At 48.1% G+C, this 18,143-nt stretch overlaps 2 protein-coding genes across 4 annotated transcripts; one reads left to right on the forward strand and one right to left on the reverse strand.

Moving 5' to 3' along the window:
• The first annotated feature begins 1,320 nt into the window (after positions 1–1,320).
• On the forward strand, positions 1,321–4,786 carry LOC117411999 (cytokine-inducible SH2-containing protein). 3 transcript variants are annotated; one of them, XM_034019918.3, is made up of 3 exons: positions 1,321–1,934; positions 2,898–3,118; positions 3,849–4,786. In XM_034019918.3, the coding sequence occupies exons 1-3, from the start codon at positions 1,915–1,917 to the stop codon at positions 4,337–4,339; spliced, it is 732 nt and encodes a 243-aa protein (XP_033875809.3). In that variant the 5' UTR covers positions 1,321–1,914; the 3' UTR covers positions 4,340–4,786. The 3 variants fall into 3 exon arrangements, with proteins under 3 accessions (XP_033875809.3, XP_058856031.1, XP_058856030.1); XM_059000048.1 differs by having other exon boundaries at positions 1,323–1,465; XM_059000047.1 differs by lacking the exon at positions 1,321–1,934 and adding an exon at positions 2,139–2,553.
• Positions 4,787–5,761: 975 nt separating this feature from the next.
• Positions 5,762–18,136, reverse strand: LOC117412493 (uncharacterized). The gene is made up of 12 exons (XM_059000515.1): positions 18,053–18,136; positions 16,927–17,066; positions 16,080–16,316; positions 15,804–15,946; positions 15,323–15,416; positions 13,047–13,181; positions 12,889–12,953; positions 11,968–12,017; positions 11,450–11,555; positions 11,113–11,208; positions 10,613–10,786; positions 5,762–6,707 (listed from the first exon to the last, which is right to left on the reverse strand). Exons 2-12 carry the CDS (start codon positions 17,008–17,010, stop codon positions 5,762–5,764), a joined length of 2,130 nt encoding a protein of 709 aa, XP_058856498.1. The 5' UTR covers positions 17,011–17,066; positions 18,053–18,136.
• Positions 18,137–18,143: the final 7 nt, after the last annotated feature.

Below are 18,143 nucleotides of genomic sequence, written 5' to 3' on the forward strand. Positions count from 1 at the left end.
AGACTATTTAATCCACACTAAAACTCTGTGTGTGTGTGTGTGTGTGTGTGTGTGTGTGTGTATATTTATATAATGTATGTACAGTTTGTGTGTGAATGTAAATATACACAGAGAATTCAAAAACAGCAAACAGCGCTCTATCCAAGGAGAATCAGGATCCAACAGGACGCTCAATCACTAGAAATGCCTGAACGTATAGAACAGTAAGATCACTTGAGATCACTAAAGGCCAACAAGATGCTCGGATATATTGTGAGAAGTGTTGAATTTAAATCAAGGGAAGTAATGTTAAAGTTTTACAATGCATTAGTAAGACCTCACCTAGAATATTGTGTTCAGTTCTGGTCACCTCATTACAAAAAGGATATTGCTGCTCTAGAAAGAGTGCAAAGAAGAGCAACCAGAATTATCCCGGGTTTAAAAGGCATGTCATATGCAGACAGGCTAAAAGAATTGAATCCATTCAGTCTTGAACAAAGAAGACTATGCAGTGATCTGATTCAAGCATTCAAAATCCTAAAAGGTATAGACAATGTCGACCCAGGGGACTTCTTTGACCTGAAAAAAGAAACAAGGACCAGGGGTCACAAATGGAGATTAGATAAAGGGGCATTCAGAACAGAAAATAGGAGGCACTTTTTTACACAGAGAATTGTGAGGGTCTGGAACCAACTCCCCAGTAATGTTGTTGAAGCCGACACCCTGGGATCCTTCAAGAAGCTGCTTGATGAGATTCTGGGATCAATAAGCTACTAACAACCAAACGAGCAAGATGGGCTGAATGGCCTCCTCTCGTTTGTAAACTTTCTTATGTTCTTATGTTCTTAACTTTACTTCCAGACAGCTGAGTGCATACCGCAGGGCTCTGTGTACCTAGAGACAGTCTGTATGCTGCTGCAGTGTTACTCAATCTGCAGCAGGAGGTGCTGTTCAGTTAAAAACACACTTAAACACTGATAGCGTGCTGTATTAAATAGTTCTGCAACGTCAGCACAAACCTGAGGACTGTATTATTATTATTATTATTATTATTATTATTATTATTATTATTATTATTATTGTACTGCAGTTATAATAAACTGGGTGCACTCGACAATGCCCTGCATTTTGCACCCTCCACGCATATCAAATACTGCACGTTTGCAGGAATCTCCCTGCTGCGCTGAGCAATCGATCCAGTGACGATAGAAACCCGGCGGGCAGGCAGACCGCTCGGGACACTGAGACGGTGTGTGCGGGGGAAGGGGGGGTGCCGCTCTCTGATTGGTCTGACTCAGAATCAAAGCTTTGGTTTCTTGGAAAGTACTTGGAAAACCATTAATAGCACTTCTTACGAAGCCGCTGAGCAGGTGCCAAACACAAGGCAAAGCATGGGGGGGGGCGCTAAATGAATATTTACGAGAAATGAAGTCTTGAGCAGCTCAGTGAGCGAAGATTCACACCCAGACTGCTGTTAATAGCACAGGTGCAGCTCGGCTCGGCTCGGTTCGAAGGCGCCGCGCTGTGACGTCATGCCATTCTCATAACCCGATTCCTGGAACGACTCTGATCAGAAGGGTCAGACCCTGACGAGTCGGTCGCGCACTTTCCGCAGACAGAAAAAACAAGTCATAACCACTGATAATTGTGTCACCCCCGCTCACTCGCTCCCTGTGTGCGTGTTCGTGCGCTGAGACTCACCGAAAAGAGAGAGATTTCATTTCGTTTATTTTCCTTTAGGGAAGCTACCCTCTATTTCGCGTTCCTCGGATATTTAATTTAGTCGTGCGCGCTGTTTGAACACTTTCAGAAGACGGGAATTTGACCTGCTGGAGGTTGAATTTTCAATATTGCCTTTGGAGGAAAGAAAAGAAAAGAAAAGACAAAAGCGCACAGGACATTGTTTCAGTGAAGGATTTGGAAACCGAACCTGGCATGATCCTTTGTGTTCAGAGGTACGTTTTCTGAAGATTAGCCTCGTCTCTCCTGCTTAATAGCCAGTGTAACCGCACTGTGTGTGTTTGTCGGAACTATTCTTTTTAAAAATTAAGTGATATTATTTGTACATCATTCAAGAGCTTTATACTCCAACACATGTTATTATTATTATTATTATTATTATTATTATTATTATTATATTTATTGTTACTGTTAGTATTATTGTTCTTGTTGTTATCATTGTTATTATTATTGTTGTTCTTGTTGTTGTTCTCTTTCTCCATATCCAACACCACTATGCTCACCACAGCGCTGTAGAGAGCTCTGTGAGATCAAACCAGCGCAGGCTGTGTCGATTCTCGTACTCTAGTGAACACAACTATTCACAAAGTAACACCGAGGCACCGAACCGAGCCGAACCGAACCGAGCCGAGCCGCATTCATTTCGAGCGATGCGCTCGCAGCGTAATTAGTAGAACGCTAACGGCGTTGCTTTGCACACGTATTACCTCGTTTAAAATGCGTTCGTGTTGTGCTTCTGTGTTTTGCCTTCAGTTGTCACACACATTTTTATCACACCACAAAACCAGACTGGCCACATTTATTGGCGTGTCAGCGTGGAGCAGGGTGTTGCATGTAAGCGTCCCCTTACCTAAGCATGTACAGAGCGGTTACATACATGTGTCATGCAGTACTAAGGCACACCTCATGAGGCCTGTATGCTCGTTGCATCTGGGCACCCTGGAAAAGTTTTTATTTTGAAAAACCAAACAGACTGAAGGCCAGTTTAATGCAGCATATTGTACTGGTTATAGGTTTTATTACTGGATAACTGTGTTTTACACTGGAGTCTATGTAGTGTTCTTTCCTGTAGCACACCGCACTAACTCTCCCTCTCCCTCTCCCTCTCCCTCTCCCTCTCCTCCCTCTCCCTCTCTCTCTCTCTCTCTCTCTCTCTCTCTCTGTGTATTATATTCCAGCCCCAGACCCCTGCTCCCACAGCAGGCTGCAGTCCTCTCTCTGCCGGAGATGCTGAGCCATGCGGAGAGGAGGGAGGGCTCCATCACCTGCCAGGACCCCCACTCGACCTTCCCCGCCCCCCAGCCTCCCCCCTTCTGCCTGACGAGCCCCCCCAGAGTGCGGTGCCCCAGTGACGACCTGCGCTGCATTACTGAGACCCTGGGCCACCTCAGCACCTCAGGTAGCTGTCTCTGTGCCCTGCGCTTGTGGCTGGCACAGCGACCTCGTACACCTTCCCTGACGCACTCTTTCAATAGCGCCAGGTCCAGCCGCTAACACGCTTAGCAAGTGCAGGTGTAACAGGTTTTATTTTTCTAAAACGAAGGCATGTGAACTGAGAACTTTCTGTAAGCCAGTGTGGCATCAGATACTTCTTGTGTTTCTTACAAAGCTGCACATTCCAGACGTCCTTGTGTAGCTGTGGCAGTGCAGCACGGTTTTTAGCTAGTCTCTTCAGGATTAAAGGGATGCACGTCTGGTCTCACACTCCTCTCAAACATATTTTTTGGTCAAAGTCCAGTTCACCCCGATTTTTATAAACTAGTAGCAGCCAGTTAGCACACTTGAGCACACACACACTGTATGACAGGACCGTGCTTTCCCTGCTAAATGTAATATAGAGCCCAGCAGGAGCTGAAGCACTGCAGCATTGTGATGTCATGTTAGAGCTCTACTCATTCATTCCAATGGAGATCAGTACAGATTAACAGACAGTGTCAGTGGCAAGCTGATACACAAGCGCTTGGTCTGTGTAGTCGTGTGTCTGAAGGTAGGGTATAAACAGCACACGGTACAGCCTGACTGTGTTGTGATAAAGCCAGGGAGCCCCGGAACGCTGACTCAGAGCGACACTGAGGGCCCAAGCCCTTGCTAACCCCCTCCCCTCTCCCTCTCTCCTCCGCTCTGCGCAGGCTGGTACTGGGGTGCAATCACAGCCATCGAGGCGAGGGCTGAGCTCCAGCGGGCCGAGGAGGGCACGTTCCTGGTGCGGGACAGCAGCCACCCCCTGTACATGCTGACCCTGTCCGTGAAGACCAACCGGGGGCCGACCAACGTGCGCATTGAGTACAGCCAGGGGAACTTCCGACTGGACTCCAGCTGCCTGGTCAAGCCGCGCGTCCTGGCCTTCCCGGGCGTGCTGAGCCTCGTCCAGCACTACGTGGACTCTTGCGTGGGGGCAGCGGAGAGGGTGGAGGGTCCTCCAGTGGTGGACGTTCTCCCCGAGCACAAGGACAGCGCCGTGCTGCTCAAGCTGGTCCGGCCGCTGCACCGCAGAGATGCCTTCCCCTCCCTCCAGCACCTCTCACGCCTGGCCATCAACAGACTGACCGCCAGCCCCGAGCAGCTGCCCCTGCCCAGGAGCGTGCAGGAGTACCTGCAGGTGTATCCCTTCACACTGTGAGCCGAGCGCAGGCAGAGCTGAGAAACACGAGGGGCCACCAGCCTGCTCCACTGCAGTGTGAGTGAGGGGGTGGACTTTACAAGGACCACACCCTCCCCCTAACTACTGACAAACAGGAGGGGCAACACGGAACTTCCGGATGGCCAATCGCAGGCTGGGGATCGAAACGGGGCGTGGCTACAAGGACCGATCACGCCCATGGAGGAGGAGCGCAGCCCTCCTGCCCGATCAGTGCGAGGGATGGTTTTTATAAAGACAGACTTTACCCCTAGCTGTCCTGCTTGACTGGCCCTGGTTTGGGCAAAAGCACTTTCTTTTATTTCTGGAACTATGTTTATGTTTTTAACTTACTGAGATTGCTGATATTTTGTTATAAAATAGGTGCTGACCTGTAAATATGGAATAAATAAATAAATACATTGTTTTTGTTGCAAAAACTACTTGTTATATTTAAGAGTTTGGAATTCCTTTTTTATATGCATGCAGGTTTACACCAGTCAAGTCCTGCTGTTTCTGAATGGAGAAAAACACAAACAAGACCATCAAAATGTGAAATATCACGCATGCCTCTATTTCAGTCACTCGCTTCCCAGTGTGAAAGGGGGTGATGTGATATATCACGCAGGCCTCTTTCAGTCACTCTCTTCCAAGTGTGAAAGGGGGTGATGTGAAATATCACACAGGCCTCTTTCAGTCACTCGCTTCCCAGTGTGAAAGGGGGTGATGTGAAATATTACACAGGCCTCTTTCAGTCACTCGCTTCCCAGTGTGAAAGGGGGTGATGTGAAATATCACACAGGCCTCTTTCAGTCACTCGCTTCCCAGTGTGAAAGGGGGTGATGTGAAATATTACACAGGCCTCTTTCAGTCACTCGCTTCCCAGTGTGAAAGGGGGTGATGTGAAATATCACACAGGCCTCTTTCAGTCACCCGCTTCCCAGTGTGAAAGGGGGTGATGTGAAATATTACACAGGCCTCTATTTCAGTCACCCGCTTCCCAGTGTGAAAGGGGGTGATGTGAAATATCACACAGGCCTCTTTCAGTCACTCGCTTCCCAGTGTGAAAGGGGGTGATGTGAAATATCACACAGGCCTCTTTCAGTCACTCGCTTCCCAGTGTGAAAGGGGGTGATGTGAAATGCACTCTGCAGCTCTTCGGTTATTCAGGATCCCAGGTCCTGGGCAAGTCCGGCCCCCCTCCTCTACCTCTTTGTTCTCTCTCTTCCTGGAAGCCGCAGGCTCTATTTAATTGCTCTGCTGGTTCTTGGAATCCTCTGCCTGCCCACTGCCCTCCCTTTTCCTGGGATCAGCTCTGAGCTCTTCATCCCCCTCTTCCCGGAATCATGAGCAGCAATAAAACAGCTTAACCCCGACACCCGCCAGAGACAAAAACAAGCTGATTTTACTGCTTTACACCCGTGCCTAATACAGCTTTACCAGGGGACATTCGAATATGTTGTTGGTGTCGCTGGTCTCAGTATTTACAGTCTCAGTGAATATGTTGTTGGTGTCGCTGGTCTCAGTATTTACAGTCTCAGTGAATATGTTGTTGGGGTCGCTGGTCTCAGTATTTACAGTCTCAGTGAATATGTTGTTGGTGTCGCTGGTCTCAGTATTTACAGTCTCAGTGAATATGTTGTTGGGGTCGCTGGTCTCAGTATTTACAGTCTCAGTGAATATGTTGTTGGGGTCGCTGGTCTCAGTATTTACAGTCTCAGTGAATATGTTGTTGGGGTCGCTGGTCTCAGTATTTACAGTCTCAGTGAATATGTTGTTGGGGTCGCTGGTCTCAGTATTTACAGTCTCGGTGAATATGTTGTTGAGGTCACTGGTCTCAGTATTTACAGTCTCAGTGAATATGTTGTTGGTGTCGCTGGTCTCAGTATTTACAGTCTCGGTGAATATGTTGTTGGGGTCGCTGGTCTCAGTATTTACAGTCTCGGTGAATATGTTGTTGGGGTCGCTGGTCTCAGTATTTACAGTCTCAGTGAATATGTTGTTGAGGTCGCTGGTCTCAGTATTTACAGTCTCAGTGAATATGTTGTTGAGGTCGCTGGTCTCAGTATTTACAGTCTCAGTGAATATGTTGTTGGGGTCGCTGGTCTCAGTATTTACAGTCTCAGTGAATATGTTGTTGAGGTCGCTGGTCTCAGTATTTACAGTCTCGGTGAATATGTTGTTGGGGTCGCTGGTCTCAGTATTTACAGTCTCAGTGAATATGTTGTTGGGGTCGCTGGTCTCAGTATTTACAGTCTCAGTGAATATGTTGTTGGGGTCGCTGGTCTCAGTATTTACAGTCTCAGTGAATATGTTGTTGAGGTCGCTGGTCTCAGTATTTACACTCTCAGTGAATATGTTGTTGGGGTCGCTGGTCTCAGTATTTACAGTCTTAGTGAATATGTTGTTGGGGTCGCTTCTTTACACTCTGCAGGCCCGCCATGCAGCCAACCCAGAGCTACAGCGTCGGAGGACAACGCAGCCCTGGGCAGCTTACAGGCAAGGAGATTAGCCCGGTCATTCTGTCATTGAAGCTGAATGCAGGATAGATTCCAGAAAAATAAATCACTCTGTAGAGATGAATACCAAAAAGTTGGCCAGCGCTCAAACTCTGGGCTGTAGAGGTATGTTAAGAGCCCTGGCAGATCTTGTTTATCTGGTATTCTTGAACCTTAGAGAGAGGTGCATTGTATCCACTGTGTAACCCCCCTCCCAGCCCTACAGCTTCACAGGCAAGAAAAACCAAAAGAGCAGAGAGCTGCTGAACAGCGTAACACACCGCTGTGTGCACTCCTGTTGACTGCTTGAGATCACACGGCTTCACGTCTGAATCAGCTGGAGCCGCAGCTTTGTGCTGCTGTGATCCTCCTTTCTGTGGAGCTCTTACTGCGCTTCATTTTATGAAAGTGAAAACATGCTGGTTTTAATGTGCTTTTAGAAACACGCCGGCAGGTTTCCAGGAACACAGTCATGTTGGCTTTCCAGAGGACTTGGCAGCTTCGGAAAAAAAAAAAAAAAAAAAAACAAGTCTGATGATCCGCTCGAGCTTTTCAAGGAATTAATTGATTCGAAAAACTGAAAAAAATGCCAAATGAGTTACACAGGAAAAAAAGAAAAGGAAGTGAAATACAGAAGTGGTGACGAGCTCAAAGTCATCTTTCAAACTGGAAGCTCTTTCCTTTGCTTTCAAGTTTTCTTTGCTGTAGTCTCAGATGTGCAGTTTTGTTACATTTTGATTCGCAGTGCGGTTACTTGGGGAAGGCTGATAAAACTGGGAAAATTTGAATATCCTTACAGAAAAAAGCATTCCACAAGATTCCTCTAGGATAACTTTTAGGACTGTGTAGCATTGTGTGTGAGTGTGTGGCTCCTTTAGTAAAACTAGAAACCATATAAAAACATGTGTATAATAAATCACAGTGAACACAACTTTCAAAGTACATATGCCTTTGCACACTGAACTATCAGACCCAATGGAACTGGATACAGACTCCACATGCGAGAGAGACAGAGAGAGTGACAGAGAGAGAGACAGAGTGACAGAGACAGAAAGAAAGAGACAGAGCGAGTGAGAGTGACAGAGAGACAGAGACAGAGAAAGAGAGAGACACAGAGAGAGAGACAGAGAGTGACATAGACAGAGAGAGACAGACACACACAGAGAGAGACAGATAGAGAGGGCCAGAGAGAGACAGACTCAGAGAGTGACTGTGCTGGAGATGTAGAGGAGGGGGGCAGACCAAGGAAAACCAATCCCCCCCCCCCCCCCCGAGCACATATCTAGAAAGGGTTTTTCTTAGAAGTTCGATAACTATCAACGAGGTCACACCCTCGGGCAGCCAATCAGACTGCTCCCCCGCCTCGGTAATCAGACCACAGTGTGAGGAGCCTCTGTCTACCTGGAACTAAAGCGGAAATTATGGGATCTTTCTGTCTGTGTGGGTTATGAACTTTGTCATGGTGATCGTGGAAAACTTCACATGGAGTCTTTCCTGGTAAACACCGGTTTTGAGAAAACAATACATTGAAGAACAGAAATAAAAGCACCACAGCCAGTTCCTCCCCCTGTTCAAAAAGCTGGCTTGCAGACGTCTCGCTCTCTCCAGCAAATCAACGCAGAAACTTCTCAAGCACCGGCATGCAGCCGACACCCACAGAGAAGCAGGCAGCGCTTCAGCTCAGCGGTCTGCAATCATGTGCATTGCAATGAACACAGAGCATGACAGAGGCTTACTGAATTCAGAGGTAAAGCAAACCACAGCGATTCAAGCTAAAAACACTAACCTCAAGAAACCCTACAACTGACGTCAGTGCATCACAACAGGAAGAGGAGTCGGGGGGGGGGGGGGGGTGTGAATGGATTTGCAATTTGTCTTTGTTTGCATGGAGCAAATGTTTCCCCTCGTCTCTCCCCCCCCACACACACACACACACACACACTCGCAAGTCCTTTTGTTTTTCTGACAGGAGCTTTGTGTGTGTTAGTAATGTATTCTTTCAGCACAAAGTAGCTAAGAAAGCTCATTTAATACAGAAAAATACATACATTGTGTGTTTAGGGCTCAAGAGCCCTGCGCTGGACAGCCCTGCTGTAAAACACACAGAGACACAGGACAGCCCTGCTGTAAAACACACAGAGACGCTGGACAGCCCTGCTGTAAAACACACAGAAACACAGGACAGCCCTGCTGTAAAACACACAGAGACGCTGGACAGCCCTGCTGTAAAACACACAGACACAGGACAGCCCTGCTGTAAAACACACAGAGACGCTGGACAGCCCTGCTGTAAAACACACAGAGACACAGGACAGCCCTGCTGTAAAACACACAGAGACGCTGGACAGCCCTGCTGTAAAACACACAGAGACGCAGGACAGCCCTGCTGTAAAACACACAGAGACGCTGGACAGCCCTGCTGTAAAACACACAGAGACGCTGGACAGCCCTGCTGTAAAACACACAGAGACGCTGGACAGCCCTGCACACTCTTCATGTCATTTTCAAACAGGGTTTTCTCTGAAGAATGCACTTTCCTCAGCAGACGGGAGGAGGCAGTCTGCTGAACTCTCAGACAGAACGGCTCGCTTCAAAACAAGAGAAACGGACCTGCAGAACTCTCAGACAGAACAGCTAGCTTCAAAACAAGAGAAACAGACCTGCAGAACTCAGACAGAACAGCTCGCTTCAAAACAAGAGAAACGGACCTGCAGAACTCTCAGACAGAACGGCTCGCTTCAAAACAAAACTCTTCTCAGGACAAGAGGTGAAAGTTCAAAGCTACGCGGTGCAAGCCTTCAGTGTGGATTCTAATGGCAAATAAGCGGAGTGTCTCTCCTTGTTGTGATGGAGTGAAGTCTAATCATTTACGAGGGTTCCCCTTCACAGGGTTTGTTTAGGGTTAGAGTCCCCCTTCACAGGGTTTGTTTAGGGTTAGAGTCCCCCTTCACAGGGTTTGTTTAGGGTTAGAGTTCCTCTTCACAGAGTTTGTTTGTAGCCACGTTCACGTTGTACTTCTGTAAACACAAGCTGATCAGCCGGCTCGTAGCGAATCACTCATCCTCACAGGCTGTGTGTGCTGCACCTCAAGGCCACACAGGGAACATGGAAACATTTACTGAGGCTCATTTGTAAAATGTGAACCCACTGACATTTAAAGTGTGTGCATTTCCCCAGGAATGTGCCCTGGGGATGAGGACCTGTTTGTGTGTGTGTCAGTGTGTGTGTGTGTGTTTGTGCGTGTCAGCGTGTGTGCGTGTCAGTGTGTTTGCGTGTCAGCGTGTGTGTGTGTGTGTTGTGCATGTGTGTGCGTGTGTCAGTGTGTGTGTGCGTGTGCGTCAGTGTGAGTGTGTGCGTGTCAGTGTGTGTGCGTGCGTGCGTGTGTGTCAGCGTGCACGTTTTATATAAATACTGGTTCAGTTGTTCTCATCCACGCTGCAGGTACAGAAGCAGGGTGTGGACACACTGTATTGTTCTGTTCTGTTGTTGGTAAGGAGTGTGCTAATGACCCAAATTCTACCTGTTTCCAGGTAAAACCACACACTGACTGTGCCGGGGTGTGGCTGGATCCGTGACTCATGGCTGCAATGACTAACAGAAAGCTTTGAGTCAGGTTCCTTGAAATGTTTTCTTTGGACGGATGCTTTTTCTGAAGGAGGATTTTGTAAGTAGCACAATGTTAATACTGTATCAATTAAAAGTCACTTTTGCCTAAATAAAAACGTGATTTTGTCATAGTTTGAAGATGTACATAAATGCGATGCAACAGCAGTGTTACCTCCACCCCAGTTTAAGCATGTCTAAACAGGGTCCTGTCTCTTTAAGGGTGCTGAAGGTCGTTCCCTGTTCACGAGAAGGTGAGCTGCTGTGAATCCCCTCTTCGATCAGACTCGCTTCCCTTCTCGAGTTCCACAGCGGTGAGCAGTGCCCTCCACTGGCCAGCCCTGCAGAGCTGGGGAGGGGAGGGGAGAGGAGGAGGGGTCTGACAGAGACCTCTCAAGCACTTTCCCTGGACGAGCTTAATCACATAGCATGGGAGTGCAGTGGGGTGTTCTAATGAGTGTGCGCAGTGTCTCAGTGTGGGGGTGCAGCATGGGAGTGCAGTGGGGTGTTCTAATGAGTGTGTGCAGTGTCTCAGTGTGGATGTGCAGCATGGGAGTGCCGATCTGGGGATGTCACATCCAATACAATGAATTGTAATGTAATAAAGCCCTGGGAACAATGATGCCTTGTTGGCCCGAGCGCCCGGGGTCTGAGACTGTCAGTGCTGCTCCTTACCCATTCTTCTTCAGAGCGCGGGTCCCGATGCAGAGAATCTGCTTGATCACGTCCATTCCTCCCTCACCCCCATCCAGGGACCGCTGATCCTCGTACCTGCAGGGCAGAGGAAACGCTCAGCTCCGTGCTGCCGCTACGGTTATGTGGAATTTCTTCTTTCAGTTCAAGGTTGGACAGTAGACTGAAACGGCGCGCCCCACAGCACAAGCACAGCAAAGTGTAATAAAGCACAGTGAAAGCACGCTGAAAAAGTGCAGCTCAATTACAGAGGGGACGATTCATTCCTGACACAAGGGGTCTGTGAACCCTGTCTAGCATCCCACCAAGGGGTCCCTACCAGAGGATCTCGGGCTCCAGGAGGGGCAAGTCTTCAGCAAACACGTAGGGAGGGTTACTGACGATGAAATCCACCGAGCCACACTGACAGAGCACGGAGTCTGCGTCTAGAGAGAGATGAGAGAGAGAGAAACAGGGAGAGTCAGAGAGAGAGAGCAAGAGAGATGAGAGCAAGAGAGAGACAGGGAGAGTCAGAGAGAGAGAGAGAGACAGGGAGAGAGAGTCAGAGAGAGAGGGAGAGAGATGAGAGAGAGGGAGAGAGAGAGAGAGAGAGAGAGAGAAAGAGAGACAGGGAGAGTCAGAGAGAGAGGGAGAGTCAGAGAGAGAGAGCAAGAAATGCACAGGGAGAAACTGCGATAACGCTGTGTATACTTTCCTCAGGGTGACATGCAGATGCCACTCTGCCATGTGATCTTGCATTAAAAGTGGAACTAGAGGGTGTTTCTGTCGATTGATCTCGAAGTGTAGTCACTGTCTACAGCAGGTCGTACGAACACAGATATCTCAATCACTTCTTACCCAATAAAACATCCAGCTGGACGATCTGTAAGCGCTCCAGCACTCCCAGCCTGCAGTGGAGAGGGTTACAGTATATTATATACCAGCACAACCTTTACAACCAATCACACAGCAGCACAACCTTTACACCCAATCACACAGCAGCACAACATTTACAACCAATCACACAGCAGCACAACCTTTACAACCAATCACACAGCAGCACAACCTTTACAACCAATCACACAGCAGCACAGCCTTTACAACCAATCACACAGCAGCACAACCTTTACAACCAATCACACAGCAGCACAACCTTTACACCCAATCACACAGCAGCACAACATTTACACCCAATCACACAGCAGCACAACATTTACAACCAATCACACAGCAGCACAACCTTTACAACCAATCACACAGCAGCACAACCTTTACAACCAATCACACAGCAGCACAGCCTTTACAACCAATCACACAGCAGCACAACCTTTACAACCAATCACACAGCAGCACAACCTTTACAACCAATCACACAGCAGCACAACCTTTACAACCAATCACACAGCAGCACAACCTTTACAACCAATCACACAGCAGCACAACCTTTACAACCAATCACACAGCAGCACAACCTTTACAACCAATCACACAACAGCACAGCCTTTACAACCAATCAAACAGCAGCACAACATTTACAACCAATCACATCGCTCTGCTGTCATGATGCTCTATAGCTTTTCATTAAAAAAATCACTACATCACTACAGCAACAATGGAGGCTACCAGAAGAGAGCAAAGTAAAAGGCATTTCCTGGACACGTTTTCCTCCTCGCACACTACACTTAAATAAATGAGCGGCTAACTGGGGTGCTACTTTTGGGGAGGCAGACGCTCAGTTCAGCATCCTTATTTTATCAAATGGTCTCCTCGCAGTTTCACCTTTCAGCGTTCTCCCTGGTCAGGTCTAAGGCCTCCGAGCTTCTGTCGACCGCCACAGCATGGCACTGTAGAGCCAGGAAGAGAGAGATCAGGGATTATACACTGTGTGCAGACCAGCGGTGTAGAGAGAGATCAGGGATTCTCTGTCTGACTCCCACCTGCGGACAGTGGTGCAGCAGGCTGAGGGACACGGCTCCTGACCCACAGCCCACCTCCAGGAACCGCAGGCTGGCCGGAGAATCCTGCGCTGGGCCTCTCGTCCGGAGCTCCTCCATCACCAGGCCCACCAGCTCCTAAAGCACAACACAGCGTGATGATTATGTAAGTGTGTGAGTGTTGGGTGGCTGCCTCTATTCAAACTCAGAGTGGATCTCACTCTCGAGCACTCTTCACTGCGTCAGGCCCGCGAGCGAGGCAAGACCTAAAAAACAATGACATGCAAACGAGATTCATCATCTGGCACGCAAGCAGAGCCCAAGAGCCCAGGGCAGCAGATTGGAATGACAGTAATCCGTCGCGCATCCGCCTGCCACATACCCGCCGCGACCAAGCTCTTCAGCAGTGGTACTTAATTGTTGCACAGAGCAGATCAGTTCAGAGACTGTAGATCCCAGCACAGTTTTCATACACTGTGTTGCATGTGCTCCGTGCGCTGCCATTGCTGGTAGAGTCACGTGAGCTGTTCGGTGTGTTGACTTGATATGTAAGCAAGTGTGTGCAATCCCAATCCTGGAGGCCCATTCCACTCCTGGTTTAACAGATACAATAAGATCACGGTCTGGATGGAGGTTTCATTGGTTCAACTGAACCATTTAGAACAAGGTTGGAACAAAAACCAGGACTGGAAGGGCCACCCCTGTGCTAGAGCTGAGGAGATGGGTGGCGTGCAGTTCTAGGAAGCCCAGGCGCTCTGCGGGTTCACTTTACACAGAAACGCGGGGCACTCCAGACGCTGCAGCAGCACTTCTAAGAACCAGCAGCCCTGACAGCGCCAGCGCCCTTCCTGTTTGAAAGATCTCTGTCTGACTCACACCCGGGCCCAGGTTCTGTGAAGACAGGATGTCAGCCGGCTTGCAAGCTAGTGCTGGAGCCGTGCACTTCATCAGAGAAGCAGAGTCATGCACAGGCCCTTTAGGGGAGTGATTCTCTACCTCCATGCTCCCTTAAGTGATTCTGTACCCCCATGCTCCCTTAAGTGATTCTGTATCCCCATGCTCCCTTAAGTGATTCTGTACCTCCATGCTCCCTTAAGTGATTCTGTACCCCCATGCTCCCTTAAGTGATTCTGTACCTCCAAACACACTCTAATAAACACATGCCTTCACATGTCTGATACACTGGATACGTGACTGAGTATCAGACAGCTGCACAGCTCCACGACTGGGCCTTGCTGCTAGTCTGATACTGCTGACTCCGCAGTGTCACAGACATTTTCACAGAACGGCCACATAAAACTACTCAACAAATTATCAAAGTGACATTATCAAAACGTCTGGAGAAAGAAAAAATGAAACTGTTAAAGTTTCAAAACGAGTAACTTGTTACCCAGAAGATTACTTCACTCACAAGTGTCCCTGTTTTCTGTTCTGAATGCCCCTTTATCTAATCTCCATTTGTGACCCTTGGTCCTTGTTTCTTTTTACAGGTCGAAAAAGTCCCCTGGGTCGACATTGTCTATACCTTTTAGGATTTTGAATGTCTGAATCAGATCGCCACATAGTCTTCTTTGTTCAAGACTGAATAGATTCAATTCTTTTAGCCTGTCTGCATACGACATGCCTTTTAAACCCAGAATAATTCTGGTCACTCTTCTTTGCACTCTTTCTAGAGCAGCAATATCCTTTTTGTAACGAGGTGACCAGAACTGAACACAATATTCTAGATGAGGTCTTACTAATGCATTGTAAAGTTTTAACATTACTTCCCTTGATTTAAATTCAACACTTCTCACAATATATCCGAGCATCTTGTTGGCCTTTTTTATAGCTTCACCTGCGTTGTCTAGATGAAGACATTTCTGAGTCAACATAAACTCCTAGGTCTTTTTCATAGATTCCTTCTTCAATTTCAGTATCTCTCATATGATATTTATAATGCACATTTTTATTGTCTGTGTGCAATACCTTACACTTTTCTCTATTAAAAGGCATTTCCCATGTGTCTGCCCAGTTCTGAATGCTGTCTAGATCATTTTGAATGACCTTTGCAAAGGTTATAAGGGTTGCAACTTGTAGCTAGTTTTGTAACATTAAGTCTGATTAATAAGTGGCTGTTTATTTCATTCACTGATACTACAGCATCAGCACTCCAGCAACCGAAACCTTTTCACTAGTACACCCTGCCACCTGCTGGATCACGAGTGTCCCTGCAAATCAAACAGCAGCCAGCACATGTGAACGAGCATGATGGCAGAGACTTCAATCCCAGGACTCGCCTCTGTTTCCGGTCTGGGGATGAAGACAGGGGGCCTCATCTTTAACGTCAGCTCCCGGAAATCCCACTCCTCAATCACGTACTGTACAGGCATCCTACACAGGGGCAAGACACAGCAAGAGAAGCTGATCAGCTGCTGTGTGAGTGAGTGTGTGAGTGTGTGTGTGAGTGTGTGAGTGAGTGTGAGTGTGTGAGTGTGAGTGAGTGTGAGTGTGTGTGTGAGTGAGTGTGAGTGTGACTGTGTGTGAGTGTGTGTGTGTGAGTGTGTGTGTGTGTGTGAGTGAGTGTGAGTGTGTGTGTGAGTGAGTGTGTGTGAGTGAGTGTGAGTGTGAGTGAGTGTGTGTGTGAGTGAGTGTGTGTGAGTGAGTGTGTGAGTGTGTGTGTGTGTGAGTGAGTGTGTGAGTGTGTGTTAGTGTGTGAGTGTGAGTGAGTGTGTGAGTGTCAGTAAGGTGTCCAGTACAGAAATAAACTGTCTGCTTTACCTCTGCAGCCTCTTGGAACACAGCTCCCACACCCGCTGTATCTGTGTCTCTGTGAGGGACTGCTCCTGCCTGCCGGCTCTCAGACTCTGTATCTGTGTCTCTGTGAGGGACTGCTCCTGCCTGCCGGCTCTCAGACTCTGCATCTGTAAGAGACAGGAACATAGGGAGCAATGCAATACAAACGTGTGCATGGCTGGTCAATTCAAGTTGTCATTATTGAGTATGTGTTCACTGCTTGGTTTATGGAGCTCTAGTTTTCTTTAATAAGTGACTCACAGTCTTGGCTCCGAGGACGTGAGCCACGATGTATTCACTGGACAGCCTGGGCTCTGAGACCCCTCTCTCACTGAAGAGCTGTTCCCAGAGCGACACGCACTCGTCTGCCCCCAGGGGCCTGGCTGGGGGGGCGCAGGGGGCCCCATGGCGCTCTCCACTACCAAACTGCCAGGGAGGGGGCCGGCTGCAGAACCCCCTGGAGGAGCCACGTTTGGAGCCCCGGGGTACAGGAGGCGGCTGTGGACAAACAGCAAGGAAACGGCATTCTTAACCAAGTGGAGGCAGGCTATTTCAAACCAACTTTTATTTGTTTCACTTTAACTTGGGGTCCATTCATCTTAATGGGGCCATTGTTTCTATCATTAAAAGAAGGAGAGTGTTTCAGTGATACAATGCTGGCCCGCCATCACATTTAAACAGCAGCGCTATTTCAACACGTCATCATTTAGATAAATAGAACAGACTCCTGGAGTAAAAACCAATCAACATGAAACACAAGAGACATCCCTAAACCACGACCCAATCAAATACATTCAGAGACAGTGGAGTCAAAAGGGGGCTACACATCGATTACAAGCACCCACTACACGCTCTAGCTCTGAGGTGGCTGCATGGCGGGCCTGCAGTGTGTAAGGAAGCGGGCGGCTGACGGCACACGCTTCGGAGGACAGCGTGTGTTCATCTTCACCCCTCCCGAGTCAGCGCGGGGGTGGTAGCGGTGAGCTGAGCCTAAATACAACTGGACATTTCAAACTGGGAGAAAAACTGGTAAAAAAAAAAGAAAAAAAAGATGGAATGAATGAAGGCAGTATTTTTCTTTCCAGTGAACTCAGAATACTGTATTAACCTGCAGGGTCGCTGCCATTCGGAGCACTTGAGCAGCACATCGCTTTGCACTCCTCTCACACAGGAGCACTCCGGGGTTCATCATCAACCAGACAAGCGTTCACTCAGGACCGGAATCAGGGACAGGACTGGACTGGAGAACTACAAGAAGATAAAACAAACCGGACAGCGCAGAAAGAGGAAGGTTACTCCAAACATACAGGCATTCTTACTGTGGGACACTTCATTACGTGCAGGACTCTGTGTAAACCCAGGATGCAATCTTGAACACGTCCACATTGCTTACTGAAGGCGTCCGTTCGATCAGTAACACTGCACATTAAGAGTGCAGGAGGATGATGGGAAATGTAGTTCTGAGAGGTAGCAACACATGGGAAGATGTAACACAATGCAATAAAAATCTCCTTATGTACCCTTTAATGTCCTGCAGAAAACGCTACAGCAACGGGGATCCTGCTCCTTGTACCCGGGGTCGTGGTAAGAGGGTGAGCGGGATCACTGTCTGCAAACACACGCCTGGCTGTTCAGAACGTCTTTATTACAGGGAGACGGGTAACAGGAATGGGAATGAGACTCCCACTGCATCGCAGGTTGATCCATGCCTGGTTTTACTGGGAGTGTAATCAGACACACCCGAGCCGGTTACACCCACACACACTGTGGCTAATCAAGCTGGTAGTAAAACCTGGAACGGGTCCAAGCTGCCATGCAATAGGAGTCTTACCTCCACCCCTGTGTAAAACTGGCTGGAGTATTGTTTAATCTGTGTTTTTATCCAGACAGCCCCATTAAAACATGGAAAGTGAAACATTCTGAATCGCAAGATATTTTTAGGGCTTATCTTTGCACATACACTGCAGAATCGTGTTTTTAGTGGAAAGCTGGTTTTTACGTCTGTACAGTCTACGGCATGTGTTTTAGCGTGGTGGTGCAGAATGCTTATGCAGGCAATCGTCCTGATGACCCGAGCTGTGTCGCCTGTACAGTCACACAGTACAGGAAATGAATACTGCATCTCTTATATGAAGGGTGCAAGATGAAATAATCATTACTGAACGGGATCTCGAACACGTTTTGGTTGAACTGGTAAATACAATTCTGCACACTAGCTACAGTAAAATACGTACCCGTGCGTGGATCACCTCGTTGCAGTAAAATCATTCCCTCCGCAACAGTGCAGGACGCGCACGCTCCCACGCAGCCGCAGGTTTCCAGCAC

This window comes from Acipenser ruthenus, chromosome 25 (assembly GCF_902713425.1).
Source record: "Acipenser ruthenus chromosome 25, fAciRut3.2 maternal haplotype, whole genome shotgun sequence".
NCBI lineage: Eukaryota > Metazoa > Chordata > Actinopteri > Acipenseriformes > Acipenseridae > Acipenser > Acipenser ruthenus.